The sequence below is a fragment of the Temnothorax curvispinosus genome, unplaced genomic scaffold (assembly GCF_003070985.1).
Source record: "Temnothorax curvispinosus isolate PA1 unplaced genomic scaffold, ASM307098v1 QBEX01007779.1, whole genome shotgun sequence".
NCBI lineage: Eukaryota > Metazoa > Arthropoda > Insecta > Hymenoptera > Formicidae > Temnothorax > Temnothorax curvispinosus.
The window spans coordinates 332,444-352,635 of NW_020217559.1; the positions used below are offsets into that span (position 1 = coordinate 332,444).

At 41.9% G+C, this 20,192-nt stretch overlaps 3 protein-coding genes across 7 annotated transcripts in view; 1 reads left to right on the forward strand and 2 right to left on the reverse strand.

Moving 5' to 3' along the window:
* The window catches only part of LOC112457432 (protein FAM135A), a 26,617-nt gene extending 18,679 nt beyond the window's left edge, over positions 1-7,938 (reverse strand). For 2 of the 4 annotated variants that reach the window (XM_025020481.1, XM_025020479.1), the window contains exon 1: positions 6,972-7,938. The gene's annotated coding sequence lies outside the window, so the exon portion shown is untranslated. The remainder of the gene's footprint in view (positions 1-6,971) is intronic. The other 2 variants (XM_025020480.1, XM_025020482.1) reach the window with 2 other exon arrangements.
* A 1,094-nt stretch (positions 7,939-9,032) lies between these two features.
* On the forward strand, positions 9,033-11,671 carry LOC112457437 (galactosylgalactosylxylosylprotein 3-beta-glucuronosyltransferase I). The gene is made up of 4 exons (XM_025020488.1): positions 9,033-9,180; positions 10,336-10,862; positions 11,177-11,473; positions 11,559-11,671. The coding sequence occupies exons 1-4, from the start codon at positions 9,054-9,056 to the stop codon at positions 11,655-11,657; spliced, it is 1,050 nt and encodes a 349-aa protein (XP_024876256.1). The 5' UTR covers positions 9,033-9,053; the 3' UTR covers positions 11,658-11,671.
* Positions 11,672-12,320: 649 nt separating this feature from the next.
* Positions 12,321-20,192, reverse strand: part of LOC112457435 (fasciclin-2) — a 90,393-nt gene continuing 82,521 nt past the window's right edge. Inside the window, exons 7-10 of one of the 2 annotated variants that reach the window (XM_025020485.1) lie at positions 19,672-19,803; positions 19,117-19,186; positions 18,449-18,574; positions 12,321-16,470 (exon numbers count right to left, since the gene is read on the reverse strand). In XM_025020485.1, the coding sequence (XP_024876253.1) occupies positions 16,329-16,470; positions 18,449-18,574; positions 19,117-19,186; positions 19,672-19,803 (470 nt within the window). In that variant the 3' untranslated portion in view covers positions 12,321-16,328. The remainder of the gene's footprint in view (positions 16,471-18,448; positions 18,575-19,116; positions 19,187-19,671; positions 19,804-20,192) is intronic. The other variant, XM_025020486.1, reaches the window with a different exon arrangement.

Here is a 20,192-nt window from a genome sequence, read left to right on the forward strand (position 1 = left end):
CGTCTACCATATCCGAGACATGATGTCACAAGAAATCTTTAGTAACAACTACGTCATCTCTGCCGGTTTGCCGCGCGTACAAAAATTCGGATTGTGCTGATAGTGCGATAAATGTTAAATCCATTAACTCGGCGCGGCGTGGGAAGAGATTTCATCATCGCGTATTTCTCCAGTGAAATGCAGCCTCGCCCAAAAATCTGGAGCACTTTAATAAATGGCAGCTTAAATTAATTAGAGCCAAAGCCAAAGTTCACATAAGCTAAAAATATTATAATAATTTTATGAAGTATATGATTATTATAAAAAATTTACGATCTTTTTTAATATATGTAAGCTCCATAAAGCTATTACTAATACATAAAGCTTTATTCGAATGTATTAAAAAATTGAAAGGCTGAACAACAGAATCCCTTTGAACCATCTTTTACAAATAGATGGCACGTATAATCTTCAGCAAGCGGAAAAAGCGCATCTTCTCAAGCTCGAAGGATCTCTTTTTTCTCATTTCGTCCGAGCCATTCGAAGAATATTCTTTTTGCGCTTCTCTCGTTTCTCGGAACGAGAATTCTTTCGTTTCTCTGGAATAAATGCGCGCAAATTATCGTCAGAAATCTCCGGTAACCGTTAGAGAAACGATACAGAGCGCTCATCAATACATAAGCAATCTTTAATATGTATGTCTTATGGCATTGGCAAATTTTTTTGTTAGATATTATTTAATTATTATTATTATTAATAATATATTATAAATAATTAATATTATTCTATATAAAGATTTTAAACGTTTGAGGTATAGTATCAAGCATGTCAAGAAAAAATGGAAAAAATACTTAAAACTTGTTTTTAATAATTGAAAATAAATTTAAAAATTAAAGATAAATTTGAAGATAAAGCGCATACACACACACATACACACACAAATTTAATTAGATTGGAAACATCAATCTTAAAAATCCACAGGTAAATTTATAATAAAAATAAAATATCGTAACTTTAGCGATATATAAAATGTAAAAATAAATATACGATATGATTTAGAGTCTGACCGAATGCAACACGCGCTCATATTTCTGCGCACGTGTTTTCTCCTTGAACCGATAAACCGGTAGTTCAACAACCACGCGAGCGTGAGCTTGAGAAGTTTCACCCCTTGGACGATAAAACGGCCTTTATTGCGGGAGATACGAACACGCATACCCACAATCCTTTCTTCTCACCGTTCCGCGAAAGATCTTCGATAATAATCGGGGTGTGTTTTCTGCACGAGCGCCGCTTTTTTTTCATATATCTTTACAAGCGGTGCGACGATAACGGGAGGTGATAAATTTTCACGCGGTCTCCCGGCGACCAGCCGGCTTATCTCGTATAATCCGTTTTAATAATCAAGGTCGTAATTTCTAAATTTGTATCCGGACTTTATAAATTACGCGGCGTCTCGCAATGCGAAGCTGCAGTACGGTGAGTTTCGAGCTTTCCTGAAAATATCCGTCCAGTCTAGAATTGAGTCTTCCCGATTAAAACACGTCAAAGCATCAAGATTTCTCGAAATCGAAATTATTGCTTCTTGCAATTAAAATTTTTGGAATGTCATCAAATAAAAACCACATAATGTTACTTAAATTGAACTGGATTACATTATTTCACACATTTAATTTGACGTAAAATTAACAAAATATTTAGTATTGAATACCAGAAAGCTGTAACAAATAGTAGTCTGAAAAATTGATCTCAAAGATTCCGTGATTAAAATTTAGTAGGTTCTTAGTTCTCTTGTATAAACACAATGCACAATGCACAGTACAAGGAGATTGCAAGTACAAATTGGCGTATCAAATAAATAGTCGAGCCGATTCTTCTTTTGTTCCCGCCACCTCGCGCACGTCTAGATCTCATTTTGAAGCGGAATTGTTCGTTCCGTGCTGAGCAATTCGCCCGCTAATCACCACGGTGGAACGAGCCAAGAATTTACTATACCGTGGCCCGGAACTCCTAACCGCATTGCCACTCATTATTTCTCGAGCTGCTTCTCGAGCAGATCGCGGGCCACTTCAATCTGCTGACACATCGCGATCTATCGACATCTGACTTAAATCGTGGCTAAGTAAATCCCATTTGGTCCGCTAATCGTCTACAGTCGTAATTACGTTTATGTTCTCAAAACGAAACTGCCGCATCTTAATTATTGAAAAGAAAAGCCTAATGATAAAAGTTGCCCTATATTTTACCCGTTTTATTTTCCCCGTAATAATACCGATGAAAAACAAGAAGGAGAGTAATAAGTTGCTAGTTTTAACAATTGCATTTAAGAGTCGAAGAGTCTCATCTATTATTCATCAACAGAATCAAATCGTTTCAGTAACCTTTTTAAAACTCGTTGGACAATGTGTTTCAAAGGTCATAGTAATTGCGATATTTCTTATGCAATAAAATAATACATTTCATGTTCATTACTTAACAGAACAAACAATCGCTTACGAAACTCTTATTACAAGGTATTACGAGGCTCTGACGTAACGCGAATAAAAGTACACGATGTATATATCGATACGCTCCAACTGCCGTACAGTCTGTTTTATGTATACAGCTATAGTATAACACGCCCTACATAGTATATATACACTCTGGCATCCTTGCATTCTGATATTCTTTCGAGCACGTATATTATATACATATATATTATATATATACGTCGGTTCAATGACCATGCCGATCAAAGATTGAAAATGACACAACCACCCGGCTTTTTCTCTTCGCGATAAGGTTTCAGGTCGAATAGAGCACTCCGGCTGATTGCTATTAAGACCGGAAGTAGGTCAAGACAATAAGAGGCCCGCAGGAAGGTTATAATTCACGGGTGCGCGGTTTCAGGAAAGAAAATAGCCAGGGTAGCGACCGAGAAATAAGTTTTTGGCAACAATACGAGAGCGCGTTGGCATCAGAATACCTGTCGGAGTATGAAAAGAGAGGACGGCTTGCCTCGGCGAGCAAAATTTATTCTTGAAATAAGACTGAGAATGATATACGTGTATACGAGTTTAGATTCTTTATCTCAATTTTTGGTTACGGTTTACTTAAATTTAAAATTAATATCTTAATTATAATGTTGGGGTACCATAGTTTTCGAGTTGCAAGTAATAAAAAATTTAAGATTTTTAACTTGCAAGACAAAACTAACAAAACTTTATCGATTAAATTAGAAAAAATTAAATTTGTTCATAATTTTAATTAATATGTGATTATCAGGATATTTAATATTGTCTATTATACGTAAATTGCAACAAATAACTTCTATAAAGTAATACCAAATTTGTTAAAATATTTGTCAATGTAATTAGAAAGTTCTAAAATATTTTATAGACTTGTGTCACAAAGAGCCAGTCTTTAAATAAAATAAATTAATCAAGTTTTAATCAGCATCGTTCTCAATCCCTTAAATATCTAGCAATATTTTCTCGAATTCCATCAATGTATATATTAAAGCCATCGTATATACTATTTCGTCGGTTCGTCATATAGGGTCACCATTGTTAGTATTCAGTTTAGGTGTTTCGCGGTGTGCATTATTTTTTGCCAGAGAGAACTCTGGGGGTGGCGAAGAGGGCGAGGAAAAGAGCGAATTGTTTCCGCTGGGGAACTCGTATACCAGCCTGTGTACGCGATCCCTCAACTCGAACGCTGCTCCATATCGGTTGACCTTTTCTGAAAACGGTCACGCCTCAGAAATGTCAGGGTACTACTATCTCCGCGGCTGTGAACTTTGGGCTATACATCTGTTACGCTATTGAAGTCATCGCACTGCGCGGCGGCGCAGCGGTGGCGGCCGGGGTCGCTCGTAGGAGGCGGATGGGATGGAATTTTCCTAGGAATTGGTTCCATGCCCTTTATCTCGTTCGCCTCAACTAATCGAATGCGACTACTAGACAGACAGTAGGTATAATCGATAACGGAATAATGCATGGTACCGGAACATATTGCGGTCGGGGGCGTAAAATAAAGGCGCGTTTGTTTAATAATAGCTAATCGAGCGACCGATTTTAGATTCCATTCATTTCTACGAGAATTGATTTACTGAATGGCGGGCTTATTAAATTACCCACATAACTGTGATCGTGCTGCGAACAGTGAAATCGAACGTTGATACGAGTCTATTACTTTCGATTACAGTTAAAAATATATACATATATCGATGTTTAATATATTATGCCGTTGCATTATTGACATTTCGATTTATTTTATTTTCGTTCGAAGGCCTCTAAATAAGATATACAGTTACCACCCTATGCAGGTACGCCGCACAAAGAGAAAGTAAATGAAGCTTCGTGACTCGACTCTGCAGTGCATGACTACGCACATTGAATGTTATATACCGTTGTACACGCATTCGCTGACATTACGGGGAGATTTTACGGGGGCCGAACTTCTCCGATCCCGACGAAGTTAACGCTACATTAAACGCGGTGCACGACCCATATCATGTTGCGTAACTAAACAAACTCCCACACGATAACAATATTAAAAACCCAAGTAGACTGCAAAATTAAATTCTACCCAGCCAAGTTACGTAGCCATCAGCGTAAATCCACTTGCTGCTTTCACGATCGCTTTGCAATCCCGCAATTGTTGCAGATTTGCAGTAGTTTTTTTCTCACGATCATGGGAAACATCGCGCGTTTTGCGAAATGATAGATAATACTTGATATAATCGTAATAAACAAAAGATTTTCTATAAAATCACGTCAATATTAATGTCGATTTCAAATCCGCTCAAAAGAAGTTATTTTCATTAAGTTCTTCCCTTATTTCTCATCAAAAAATTACTCTATTCAAAAATTCGAAATGTATAATTTAATTCAAGTTAAAAAATTTTTTCAAAATTATATAAAAAGATCGAAGGACGATCCAATTGTTAAACGATTGAAATAGACAGCTTATTAAAGCTATATATATTTGAGTTTATACGCGCTGTCATAACTTCACCAACGTTTAGAAACTTCCCCAGCTAGACACAAGTATGCTATTTACTTGGCAGATACTCAGAATAGCGCGACTATAATCCCCTCAAGGGGTGATAGCGGCACGCACGTGAGAAAAGGATTGACGAGCCGACGCGACGGTGTCGCAAAGTATCGAGAGGGAACATTGATCGATCACTTCTTACGAGCTTTACCGCGACGGTGGTTATACCAAGACGGTGGTGTCGGCAGCATCCGTAACCTTGCTAAATTATTGAACGACCATGCTAGACGTCGCGCCGCGCCGTCCATGCCGCAGTCATGGGCAATTCCGCGGGATATATATTGTACATTTCCGGCCCGCATATAAGATCGACGTGCCAGAAATCGTATCGATGGATTGAGATGGCGAGACGTCGAGATTTGAAGAACCTGCATACGCAGGTATAGTAAAAGGAAGTGTGACAGAGAAGCAACGGAGCGAGAGAAAAAAGATAGTAACCGCTCTCAAGAGTTTCTTCCAAGTTCCTTCAAGGAACTGTAAAGATTAGTAGAGCGAAAAATGTGCTTGCATGCTAAATGTAATTTAATTGTCAAATATTAATAACTTATATTTCTAGTCATTTTGTCTGTTTAAAGATTAGAGATAGAAATATCAGATTTACATCGAGTGGAGACTCTTCTCGCCCGAGAATAACGATAAAAAACCAGTCAATCACAATCGTTGAGAATTAAGGCGCGTCAGAGAGAATTTCATCGAGTTGCCCCGGCGCGGTGGCCCGATCGACGAACCTGCATTTAAATAAATTGACATTTTCCGATTCACGGGCACATAGATGAGGCAAAATAGCGGTTACTTCCGTGCAATACCAGCAGGAGAGGATGAACGTGGACGAGAAAGAGGGGGGGACCAATTTAAAAGCCGCGGCTCAGTGGGGCACGATGACGTAGTTAGCGTGCGGCTTCTCTGTCGTCTCTCTAAAAATGAGTGATAAAAAGAAGGTGACAGAGAAAATGGAAGAGGGAGATAAAGAGAGTAATCTGATAATATCTCTCTTTAGCGAGGCTCGAGACTAATGCATTTGCGGTGATATGGAGGAGAAAAATAATGGGGGGAAAGAGAGAGAGAGAGAGAGAAAAGATTCCCTCTCAGACGGTCGACAAGCCTCGAGTATTATTTCTGGTATTCACGTACGGCACTCGTGACGTATGACGATGGAAGGGTTGTGCGAAGGAGGGCAAAGAGAGAGCGAGAGAGAGAGAGAGAGAGAGAGAGAGAGAGAGAGAGAGAGAGAGAGAGGGAGCAAAGGGCGCGTGCACAGTAACCCCTTTCCTCATTGTTTGTACGAGATTCTCGTTTGTATTCGCGAAAGAGAGAGATCAGAGGGACGCTTCACGCACCGACGATTCCGGTTTGCAAAAAGCAACGAGGAGAAGGGGGTGGGGGAGAAAAAAGATACGCGGAAGATACGAAGGGACGGGGGTTGCGCCGGATGGCTGAGAATCGAGGGCGGCGCGGGGAGAGGCCGCGAGGGAGAGAAATCGCGAGGGAAACGAGAGACAGCGGTATCCCTCCGTGGTGACCTCCCCCTCGTCCCCCCCTTCCCCCCTGGTCGCCCTCACCCAGCGTGAAGCGGCGTTCCCTCGCCCCAATTACCGTGCCCGGCGCGCACAACGCCTGCCGTCCACGCTCGCAATTTGCATCCGACCTCTATTTCCTCGCGGCGAAGCGCGATGCTGCGCGCGCGAACTTCGTCATCATCATCCCGAACCGACGTTCGCGTCGTCCTGGACGACGTTCCAGGAAGTACCTAGCGTGTCGGCAACGTTCGAAACGATCTCGTTCGAGAGACGCGAACGATTGAGTTCAGCACGCACGATGAATATCGTTCTAGAGGCGTGGACCTGTAATATATCAAGTACTCGAGATGATGATTCATCCCCGATGAAATCTGGCGAACCTCGCCTAGATGTATACGCGGGGTAAACGAAGCGAAAATAAGGATATGGGTTACTCACGAGGCACGAGGTCATCGATGAGGCGGCCAGCGGCGGGTTGACATCGACTCCAGGATGACGATCGACGACCGAGGGGCATCCTTCCGGTCGTTTCACCCTCTCTCGCCTTTCCCGCTCCCTTCGCTACTCCGAGAGATACTCCGAATTTACGGGGATGTCCCGCGGGACCCGGGCGATCCTCCCGTTGTCGTCGTCGTCGTCGTCGCGCGCTCTCAGGCAACACCCACTTTCTCCCCTGGCCTCGTAACCTCGGAGAGAGAGGTAACCACTTTCCTTCCGTCCCGTCGCTGATCGCAGGGGCGCAGGGGCGCTATCCTCCGTCGTCGTCCTCGTCGTCGTCGCCGACCACCACCACAACCACTGCCACCGTGAACCGCCGTCTGACCACTGCCGCAGCCGCCGCCACCGCTGTCGCCGTCGTTGTCGCCTGACACAGCCACGGACAGGCAACTAACGGCAGTAGTAACAGACGTCAGTTATACTACTGTCAGACAAGTTTCGCACCCCTTGCGTGTCACGTGAGCTCCCCGTACGTTCCTCTCCCTCTTTCTCTCCCTCAATTCCTCTTCCGCCCTAGTATGCCCTTCCCCTCTCTCGCGCCTTTCGTCGGGCGCGAGCTATCGACTCACCCCCGTTGGCAATTAAATCGTAGCTTGCCGCGCGCGCCGGGTCTCGCGTTGTCTCGCAGGATCTCGTCGCCCGCTCTCGCGCGGCCGTGTCTCCTCACATCGCGGCGCCGTTTTGCGTGCCGTTTCGCGCGCAAGAACGGTGGTGCACGACGAACGATGGCAGGATGAGTAACGGAGGAGCGACGCCGACGCGCACGTTCCGCCGCGGCCGTCGCAGTGGCCGGTGTGGTGTGGCTGCGCGGCGCGGCGCGATATACCCTCGCTACTTCGCCAGCGGTGAGCGCCGCCGGACCAGCCGAAACCAGCCTCCCTTCCCTCTGCTACCTCTACCACCCTGTCCCCTTTCCCCCTCTTCTTCCTCAATCCTCCCTGCCCTCCTCTCTCGCCGGATGCCGATCCAGTTGCTGACTGGTCGCTCGCTGACTGTTCTAGGGAGAGAGCGTACGCGTACGCGTGACCGTGGCACGCGCGTGCCCCGGCATGCGCCGATGCGCCCTCGACACGCGCCGCGCGAGCCCCATGGGTCGCGGACACCCTTGGCGTCATCTGGGATTACTCCGGGGTGGCTGTGCCTGCATCCGCGCGACCCGACCCGACTCCGGGAACAACTACCCTCTTCTCTGTTTCTCTTTCTTTTTCTCTCTTTCTCCAAATGATACACGTGCATAAGAGATCGAATTAAAAATTTTAAAAATTATTGAACGTGTTACAGAAGTGTACTTCTTTTTTAATTTGTTTCTAAACTCGGATCTCTGAAAGAGAACCTAACTGGAAATTATTTCCCGTATATATATGCCCGTTGAGTTCCTTTTGCGAATAGAAAGTAAAATTGTAGGGCAAGCACACGCAGCTAAATTAATTTAGCTGTTTTTAATTATGCTATAATTAAAAAGATGCTATTTACCGTGCGATGAAAGAACTCTAACTTGTTTCGCGAACGTAAAGAAGCTTGGTGCCGTCCTAAAATGTCGGCAATGTAACTGCCTGCATGAAAATGTAAAACTGCCTTTGTATCTTTTCACGATACCCTGACGATACGATTATCATCATCTAGTAATGTAAAAATTTATCACTTGCGATAAGATATCATCTAATATAAAAAAGTTTGCAAATTATTGCAAATGGTAATAATATCTCTCTTAATATTGCGTGAAAATATAATTTTTACTTAACGCAAATGTTCAACAAAATAAACCCTGCGTTCGTTTATTCACATTGGGAGCTATTGGGAAACCAAACGCGAACGCAGGCAAAATAAAGATTCTAGGATAAGATAGGCTCGATAAGATAAATTTAAATTCAAATCGTTCGAGCTATCGACTAATCGTATTGCGAGATAACAATTTAAAGTCTCGCGCGAGCGAGTCGGTGCCTCAGCCGCTTGTACTTTGACACTTCGATCAGCGCGATCGGTTAGGCAGAACCCGCAGAACGGTGTCATGGCGCGGCAACGATGACCGAGAGCGTGTTCCTCATCGACGAATCTAGCACGAAGGCCAGTATGTGGGGCGGATTTCGCTGCAACAGGGCTTTCGTGATACTGTTCCTCCTAAACGTGATCGTCTTCCAAAGCATCATATGTGAGTGTTCGTCTACTTATCGTGTTCCTCCCGCGTTCCGTTGCCGCGAGCAACCCGCCGCATGTCCCGCGTCCCGCATCTCCACGCGTCCAACGTCTACAAAAGCGTGCCGCGTGCGACAGCGCGAGCGGCGCGAGTTGGCGCGCGCGCGATGCGCTTTTGGCGCGATATTCGAGCCGGGGTCGAGTAGATAATTTTATTAACTTTTTTTTCACGTGAATTAACAGAGCTGCGTATAGAAATTAAAAGATTAAAGAAGAGGTGTAGTAAGATTATTGTAATTGTTAACGTGTTAATATATACATTAATTACTCGAGATTACAGAAATTAAAAAGTAGGAAAAAGACCGTTATACCCCGTGTTTTTTTTTTACTGGCAATGCTGAAAATATATAGTTTGCGTCACGTAACTATAGATTTTCAGTACTGGTAGTGAATAAAGGAACACAGCCATAGTAGAATTGTTATAATTGTTAGTATGCTAATGTATCTTGTGAAATGCGCACTTCGTATGAATATTATTAATTATTATCAGTATGAATGTTATTATCAGTATATCTTAAATGGATCGACATTGTCCAGACACGATTAAACCTGTGAGATAAAATTTGAGCGATTATTATCAAATATTGTGATCTGTAAACAGATATTTCGAACAAAAAAAAATGGAAAAGATACGAATCGCTATTGATCTTAACAGCTTTGAATTTTTTGATAAAATCATAATGTCGTTCTGTTAAGAGAAAATTAGCTGTACTTTTAATTCCGCTGAATGAATTCTTCATTTCGAAAGCAGAGAAAAAAAAGAGAAATCGCGGTCGTCAGCGATATCACGTACATACGCTGCCACGTATTATACGTATCGTGATTGCAAATCTGTACGGAATATTCGTAGAGCGCGGATTATTGCCATTTACTGTTCAATGCCGTTTCGAAATTCTCGATGGCGTCATAATACCTTGACTATTTATAATTAATGTACGCCGCATCTTCGCTCTGACTCGCGCCATTCTCTCTGATGGTTACCTTCGATAACGTTCGCCGTATATCGGCGGTGCGTTATCGCGAGCGAGATCGAAGCGTAATTATCCCCGACTAGTAAACGACGTCGTCGTTCCGCGATTATACATTAAAACTCCGATTGTATTTCACGCAGATTATCAGGAGCACAAGAAATGGCAGGAGATCAGGTCCAGGTTGGACCCGGTGATAGCGGATCTACAGGACGTGCAGGGGCTGACGTACGGGTTGCTGAAGAGGCTGGAGGCACACGGCCTCTTCGTCGAGAACGTCCGCGGGCGGGACGACGGTAGCCGGCCGGTGATCTACGCGATCACGCCTACGTTCGCCAGGCCCGTGCAGAAGGCCGAGCTCACCCGGTTGGCGCAGACGTTCCTACATGTCCCCAATTTTCACTGGCTCCTCGTAGAGGACGCGCCGCAGAAGACCGCCCTGGTCACCCGATTCCTGGAGACCAGCGGCCTGATCTACACCCATCTGTCCGTGTCGACCCCGCCGAATTACAAGCTCGGCAGGAACGACCCGAATTGGAAAAAGCCGCGCGGGGTTGAGCAACGAAACGCGGCGCTAAGATGGCTCAGGGAGAACCTCAAGCCGTCTGACAAAGGCGTCGTATACTTTGCCGACGACGATAATACTTATTCTGTTAAACTTTTCCACGAGGTGAGGCAAGCTCACTTTGGAGAAATGCTGGTTTCCTTAGAAAGATCACGTTGACGTAATCATTTTTGATTTTTCAATTAATTCTTACCCTTTGCCTTGTTTTTCTCTCAGTCTATACGATTTAATTCGGAGCAGTTTACTCGCTGTTCTATATTCTCAAATTTTTTACATAATAATTGTGATCAGAAGAGTGACTCGATTAATCCATCTGATATCAATTTCAAAGATAATTATGAATCACGATTCACTGCGGTACGTCTGTATGTATCGTGTGTTTCACTCAAATATAATAATTATAAATGTATTGCTTCCAGATGGAGAAAATACAAAAAGTTGGCGTTTGGCCGGTCGGCCTAGTCGGCGGTCTAATGGTAGAGAAGCCTATTTGCGACAACGCCACTAATAAAGTAATCGGTTTTAACGCGGCGTGGAAACCGGATCGGCCGTTTCCACTCGACATGGCAGGCTTCGCTATTAATCTCGAATTACTGTTGGAGCATAAAGACGCGTGGTTCTCATACGACGTGCAAGGCGGCTATCAGGAGAGTGAGATACTTAGACAATTAGTCACGAAGGATCAATTGGAGCCACTGGCGGACTGCTGCACGAAGGTAAGATCGGAAGACCTATCTGGAATCTGGAATTATTAATAATCTTTTAAAATGTTCGTGAAATTTTGAATCATGTGTATTTTAGGTGTACGTGTGGCATACGCGAACGGAACCGCCGCAATTAAATGTCGAGCAGATGTTGATCAAGAAAGGTAAGCGTTCCAATGCCGGCATCGAGGTATAAAAAAGAAAAGGTTGCTCATCATCATTCTACGACAAGAAAAGGTTGTTTATCATCATTCTACGCAACGCTGCTGCATTTTTCTAATTCCTTGTGAATCAGTGATCTAATAGATATTATTATTATTATTATAAATTCGTGATCTAATAGAGATATTATTATTATAAATTCGTTGACATCGATTTTTTTTTAAAAATAGAAAAGATGGGGCAAACCCAAGAGCACAAACGTTCTTTTTATCGGGTTCTGCATATATACACATATATACTACATATATATAATATATGTGCTATATATATATATATACATATATATTGCATATACATGTAGAATACAGTGCCATCCTGTATAGCTGCTTGTAGTAATTACTGTAAATTAGATGTGATAGCGATGATAAAGAACAAAAGTAATCGAATAACCCTAGCGAATCATTATCCGAATCTTGAAGAATTATGTGATAATGCAGTGCTTTGGATTAATCCGCATGTCCCACGATATCGTTTCGTCGGGACGAGTCAGTGACCATTTGTCATTTTCATGAAAAGTATAAATAATCTTATATCGCAGTTATATCGTTTTGTAAAAAAAAAGTATCTATTGTAATAAAATTTTTGAGGAAAACAAGAGAGGCGCGGGTTTTCAACCCTGTCTATCCATCCATCTTTCTCACCTTGAAAACTTTTTCACTTTTTATTCGAGAGCACGATTTCTTGTCGCGTACAGAAAAAGCATTACATAAAAAATACGCCTTACATCTACGGAACTTTAATACTCGGTAATGATCTCCAAATCGGAAGATGCGCAGTAATACTTTTTGTGGGAAGCTACTTGTCAAGGATTTACGGCTTTTGGCAACGGATACAAAATAGCTAGGGGTGCTAGAAACGATGATGCGTCTCGCTCGCCGATGCGAAGTGATCGCGCGATATCCGTCACGCGAATGTCCCGCGACTTGTTTATATTTTCCATGTACATATATATCATTTTTTTTGTATAATATATATATTTTATATTTATATGTATTCATTGACTTACGTGCTAATAAGTACTATGGTATTTGGCAAATTCTCTGTCTTACGTAAAAAAGCTATCTGCACGGAACGCGTGTTCGCGACTATGAGAAAGCGTGCCAACTTTCGATTTCGATGTATCAACAGGTGCAATGATATAATATCCGATGAGAACGTCCTCGCTGCTAGTTCCAGATTTTCTACACTTTGTTCTTTTCCGTCTCTTTTCAGTTCTGTACAGAAGTATATAATCTTCGCTTTACAAAATTAATGACCAGCCGTAATTAATTTTAAAATTAATTCAGTGATAATTCAATTCTTTTCCAGTTCTAGAAAGAGAGTCGTCACTCGAATTGCATTTGAAGCTAATCGACGTTCGTGAAATCTTTCATTGGAATCCACGTAAAGCGTTAAGGCGAAAAAATTTCCGTTCTCTGGATTTATCATTGCACCTGACTGACCTGACGATACAACAATCTGTTACAATGTTATTTCTCCTCGGATGTGAGTCGCCCACCGTCGGTTTTCCGCGAGGACACGCATTCCGTGCTGGTGCAGGTTTCTCTAGACCTACCAAAAACTCTCCTAAGATTTATCCTCGATACGTCTTACAATTAAGGAAAAACGTTTACAAGCATTTACAAAAACTTATCACATTTTAACTGCGTTTCTTTCTGCAAAAGCCATCTTAGACATTAGGGCAAGAGCGGTACGGTTTCTTTTACTCGCTATATTCGGATATATTAATTATATGGCAGCTTTTTCCGATGTCATACTCTCGCGATTCGCTGACCGAAAATCCGACTGGCAAGCTCCGTGTATCTGCAAGACTTGACACTTGTCACGGTAAATACCATTTGCTTTTGATTACACTATACATACATGTTCAGAGAGACTTTTAGCGTCAAGGTAGCGCGTTCAAATTTTATCAGAAATTCTATTATTAATTCGCGCTAACCGATTGTTCTTGCATCCTAATATCGCAGTCTATATGTTTCCAGTAGAGTTTCTTTTTCCAACTTTATTTTGTCTATATAAACAACCACAATTGATCACCGTAATTATAGTGACTTCTGTAATGTCAGTACAAATACACAGTGTCGCAAGAGTCGCCCTATTTTCATTTTACTTCTCTTCTCAATTTCTAAAGACTATAAAAAAAATTTTTATCCTTACAGAAAAGCGCGAATTTCACTAATAATAAAAATTAAAAAAGCAACATATATATATATATATAAAAGACAAGCCGCTCTTATGTCTCATAGACAAGGTAACATTATAAAACATATATACGTTAAATTATCACTAAAAAAAAAAGGTAATTGAGAGCCTTTCTCACTCGAGGTAAAAAGTAAATGCATAAATATACAAGGGTGGTTATGATTATATAAATGTACGAAGAACGAACGAACTCGCTACAAGGATATGCGAGATTTAAGTAGTAATTCACTCATAACTATAGTGGTCACACGCATGATCGTAAGACTCATCGACAAAGAACACGTGCGTATTGAACAATACGCGATCGGCGATTAAACGATGCAATTCGATATTTATCTCCGGCTACTTGAACGACAGTCGGTTACGATTCCATTGGTTCGACATATAAAAGAATCAGTCTTTGGATTTAAGAAAAAAAAAAAAACGGTGAAAAGGATTGAACATTACGATCACGGAGTCAAGGAATTTATGAGAATAAAAGCGCGTCAAATACATATCGCGTATGTATGTGAAAGCCTACCTACTGTATACGTTTTTCGATTGACAGTCATTCCTAATCGAAAGACGTGGAGAAGGATGAGGTATGAACGTGAGGGAAAGAGAAATAGATTGTTCAAGGTGTATGTACAGTTTCGAAGGTTGCCGCAAAATCGCGTACCTCGTTTAAAAGGGAAGAAAGAGAGTTTCTCTGTTGGCGCTTGAGGAATATGAAAGCAACACTCACATTCTTAAACATTCTGAAAACGGAGAACGGCCTTTTTACACAAGAGATTTCTCCAAGGTGCCTCGAATTATTTTTTTTTTTACGAGCGCTGAATGAGCGCAATATATAGTGTCACAATTAAAATTTTGTCGCAATTAAAATTGTATAACGCTAAAAAAATTACTGCTAAATAAACATTAAAAATAAACATAACAATCGGTTAATAAATAAATCAGTTAAAAAAAAACTTTACATTTACAGAGGAAATGCTGAAGACTGATGAAGTCGACTATAAATTTTGCTCTCCATTTTCATCTTGTCCAAGAATTCCTCAATTCTTTCGCTACTAAGTACTGGAATTTAGATATGTCTTATTGAACTCCCTGTAAGATTTCGAAAGAACCTTATAACTCGAACAGTTCTTTCTTTAATCCAATATTAAGTCAGTATTAAAAACAATCTTTTCACAATGACGATGAATTGAAGTTATCTGGATGTCACACCACGAAGAATACGAGCATTGCATTTTCGCGCGATTATATTCCTCAAAATGCAATCTTCTTTCCGAACGAACATGAAGTTGTTTCTTCTCTCTTCTTTTTACCTTCATGCGCAACAGAGTACGACTTTCCGCGCGGGTCTTCTTGAAACCGCGCGCGACAAAGGACGCGATACTACCCAGCGTACTAGACTGTGATAATCTAAAGGGTGCCTCGAAGCGTTCATCTAAATCGATCAGTCGACCTCTACCAATTGCACGACAAATTTTTGTACATTCTTCTTGCCAGCTTCCTAATCTTCTTCTCGCGCAAGCGATCTACCTACTCCTCATTTCCTTGCGTTATAACGTTACAATTATATCCGTATTTTCCTCCCAAGAGCAACTACCGAGTAAGCTCCGCTAACTTCGTACTTCTCGTTTTCGTAAGCTATCGATTATCTGTGCTCCTTCGCATGCTTCGGCGAGTATACTGACGGGGGCAAAAAGAGTTCAAGACTGCTTTTATGCTCAAGGGACAAACCTTCCAAACGTGACATATTCGTCGATAAAAACTACCTTGGATCAACCTTTTTGATGTTATTTTTAAGCGATTCTTGCGGTAGTCAAAGAGAGCTAGTAAAATATTCTGATCAAATCGCTTTTCACTTTGTATCTTAATGTGTTTCAGGTAAAAGCGCGGTGGAGGGATATGTCAGGTTTCCAAAGTTTTGCTCCTTCCTTAAGCGGTTAGCTTACCTTACACGCGAAATCAGACGTGCAGCGAGAACCTTGCGGCAAAGTAATAGGCGATAAGTTCACCGAGGAAGCGCTTTCAGGGGATTCTACGGGGAAGTGTAGGCGGCAAGTGTATCGCAGTACACGAGGTAAGAGGTTTCGAGAGGGAAGAAAGGCGGGTCGGCGCGGCGGTACGACCGTGAAACCGCGCGTAACGTTTTAGAGCAAAACGAAAAGCAGAGGCTCGGGCGGAGAGAGACTCGGCGCTGAATGGCGAAAGAGCAATCCGCGTCAAGGCTTTCGTCTCGGAAAAATTCCGACGAGGCGGATCGCCGAATTCTCTCCCGTCCTCCCGCAAGCGGGCTCGCGAACGTACGAAATGATGATCCGCTCTGCGCGTCCTACTTTTCGTTTCTTGTTTTTCATTTCCTTGTTTCTTCTTTTTTTTTTCGAGAACACTTTTCAGCCGGAAACCGCGCTGCGTTTCCGGAAACGATTTACAATCTAGTACGCCGGAAGAATATCTAGACGGCCGAGTCCTTGCCGACGAAGCCGGTCTTGGAGACGGACCTCTTGCCGTCGAAGGTGATGGAGGTCTCCCGGCGCAGTCCGGAATCGATGATCGGCGTGATCTTCTTCTCCTCCTTCAGCGGCTCCTTCTCGTCTCTGCAAAAGCGTCAAGACAACATTTGTCGGGGTTTCCGTGATTTCCGCGATGTCATGTTAACTTCTAATACCGGGCAGAAAAAAAAGTAGAAAAAGAAGAAAGCATGTCCATATATGCGACGCGTGGTGCGACATCGAATATACACGTCAGGCATGCTGTCACTCGCAAAGTAAAAGAATTGTCACAGCGAGAGAGGTTCCGGAGAAACGCTGATGCGTCTCTCTCTATATGCCATTTTTGATATCGATAAATCCCGAGGGATCCGCGCTTATTACGATTCTTGGGATGCTTCGTGGGCTGTTCCAAGCATGATGAAACAGCATTCAATTTTCTGAGCGTGCACATGCACAAAGTACGCAGAAGAATAGAAAAAAAGGGATTTGCCGCCTATTTTTTATAAATTTAATATAAATATTTAAAAGCATATATATGCTGCGTTTCTTATACTTCAAATAAAACTTTTTCAATTCTAAAACCGTCTTATTTTTATTAATATATATATTTTTGGTAATTTGTGCTTTGTACATGATGCCCGCGTTTTTTTGAGAAAATAAAATTCAAATAACGATTGAATGTAATCTGTGAGCATCGTTAAAGATACGAACCATTAAGCGGAACAGTATATTTTCCTTATTTTCAGAAATAAGGAATTTCCGAAGCATTTAATGTAGCTACTCTGAGATAATTAGAAAAGAAGATATAAATCATCAAAAATATATGAAATTAAATAGAATGTTGAAATAGAATGAATAATTATGTAAATCTATTCGTCATATTTTCGTCAGGATCCAAAAAATCGATCTTACATTTTTAGTTTCTTTTTTTTATTTATGCGAACAACATCTAGTTAATAATTTCCTCATTTCTTTATCAATTCATACCACTTTCGTTCAAAGTATATCAAGTTGTTACAGCGTTTAACTCGCAGTGCTATTTGCGCTTCGTAAAGCACAAAACTGGCAGGTCGGGAAGAAGACTCGCATACTTGTTGCAACATTGTGCGGTAACGGAACGGACTAGAGAGAATTAAGGACAAAGTGAGCGTTATCCCAAAGTGTATTGTGCATGCGGCATGGCCAAAGCTCAAGCGAGTACCGGCTCTATGCGCGTTACAACGAAATAATATTAAAAAGTGTCCACTCGCAGGCGGCACGGAACAGTTTAGTTTAGCGAGTCTAATGTTGATTTTATAATTAACAATCCATTCAATAAGCAAAAATCACGAATTATAAACAAGAAACTAAAGTATTCTCTTTTTTAAAAATCATTCCTTTCATATAAAACATAAACAAATTTTTTCTATCTCTGATGTGACTGTAATTTCACTGAAATTTCCAACAATATATGTATACGTCATAAAATAATTCTAAAAAATTTCAAATTTATTGCTTCTTTTTCTTTTTGATACGTGAGTATTCATATATTTTCGCATTTCGCTCAAAAAAGAGGGAAAAAATGTATTATGTGCCATGCTGTCTGGTCGAAGTTGTCCATAATCCATTCGACGGATGTTAAAAGAGGGAGAAGATATAATGCGCAACTTCTATGCGTAGCCACGAGTGGACACGGATGCCGGCGCAACAAAAAAGTGTAAAAAATAAATGTGTTGCAAAACGAGGAATGGTTGGCGGCACAATGAATGCGTCCAACGGATCGAACGTGTTTTCTTCCATGCTCATCGAGCTCTCTTCGATGCGTATCGACGACTTCCCTTACCGAGACGGTTCATCCCCCGAACGAGCCGTCGGACGAGTCCAGCGGTGGGTACCGCGCCGTCAGGCAAGAAAAGTACGCAAAATAAAAAAAAAGAGAGAAGGAGGAGAAGAATCTCCGAAAGCTTCGAAAGAAAAGAGAAGAAAGAAGGGGAAAAAGAGAGGTGGAAAAAAACATCATGCAAAGTGGAAAGCCGTGTCGGAGCCCCTTCGTGAGGGGCCATGCTTCTTACTGATTTCGCTTATACATCGTTTTCTCTCTTACATGGCAGTGTGTTTGACCAATCTAATGGTATTTTTTCCACTACCCGAGTCTTGGATGGCCGTGACCCCGGCGACATTGGCCATTTTTTGGTCGCAATACGGCAACGGAAACCGCCAACCGTAAAGACTACCGGTAAAGAAAAAAAAGAGAGAAATACGAGAGGAGTCAAAGTGTTGTTCGCTGTGTCTGCCAACGGGCTACTCTCTAACATTTAATATCGTCACTCCACCACCGTCATCGCATCAACTATCGTCCATTCTGTCGCGCGAGACGCGATTATGCGAGGGCAAATCGCGAACGCGCGCAGAATTGCGCGCGGGCAGGTAATACGGGAGAAATCCCGGTGCACTCGCGTTTCTAATCAAATTGTCGGCGAGAGAAAGAAGTAACGCGAACTCGACGGTCGATAGAGAATAACGGAAGAGGAACAAAAAAAAAGAAACCGTTCCGAACGTGTGAACGAAAGTTCAATGACGGGTGCAAAGTTCGATAACATGATAAAGTATAGCGCTAGACTTGCCAAAGCACAATGTAGAATACATATGTAATAAGTGTAAACGAGAGAAATGCGGTAAGATTGTATATCCAAGAAAAGAGTATCTCATAATACATATATATTCAGAATACCGTTGCGCCGCGAGTTTCGGAGTATTCAGCGAGAGACTCACCTGCCGAGCTTCGTGTCTTCCTCGTCGACTGGTTTCCGCCGAGACCGTTCGCGCATGTAGTTAATAATTCCTGTAACGGAAAAAGTGGACGAACATTATTGCGGCGAAATGTTATTGACCATTAAAACAGAGAAGCGTGCAATATTTTAATATTGCTAGATTTGCGAAACAATACTAATTGTCTCATTTAATTTTCGACATCGCGCGCGTTGGGAATATTTTTTTTTACGCGTTACTAAAAAGCTTTCACCAATTTTTAATTAATATGCAATTAACTCCTTTTTAGAATTACACATTTTCATAGGTAAACTCCAAAATGTAAATTCCGCCGAAATTGAGTGACATAATTAACCGTAATGAGTAATAACCAGCTGGAGCTTTCATTATTGAGCTACACGTGATTGGCAGATAACTATCGTCCGATGAACGTAATTAACAATAATGCAAACGCGAACGGAACTTGGATATTTCCTACTATATTGCACAGTATAACGCGCGAGGGAGTTTATCAATGATCCGCTCAAGCAGCGCTCGATGATTTAACGCCGGGCTCACCTGTCTTGCGCACGCAGCAGCAGATGGCATCGATGATGATAAAGATGACGAATATCGTCGCGAGGACAATGCCGATTATGGCTCCGCTCGATATCAGCGGGCCGTGATGCTGCAGCACGCTGGTATCTACACCTTGAAAGACGATAAAATCATATCATTCTTAAACATATCCATCCGTGGCACGCGTGTATATGTATATCGCAAGTCCGTTAGTGCAAAAGCGATACTGAACGATGTTTGGTGATGGTTAACAATCGTTGCATTCGAACGTGTACTTGGTGATACACGTCGTGGAAGCGGTTGCGAGAAAGAGTGCGATAAGACATGCTTGAGAAAACGTACTGGTACGTTTTTCTGACCTAACAAAGTCACCGTTATCCGTACGAATTATTTAATAAATAGCAATCGATACAAAAAGATTATCGATCAATTTTACGATTTATGTAATTACGGTTACAATTTTAGCAAATCATATGTCATAATCCTCCCGTTTTTTAAGCCTGAAATAGCTGAAATGCACG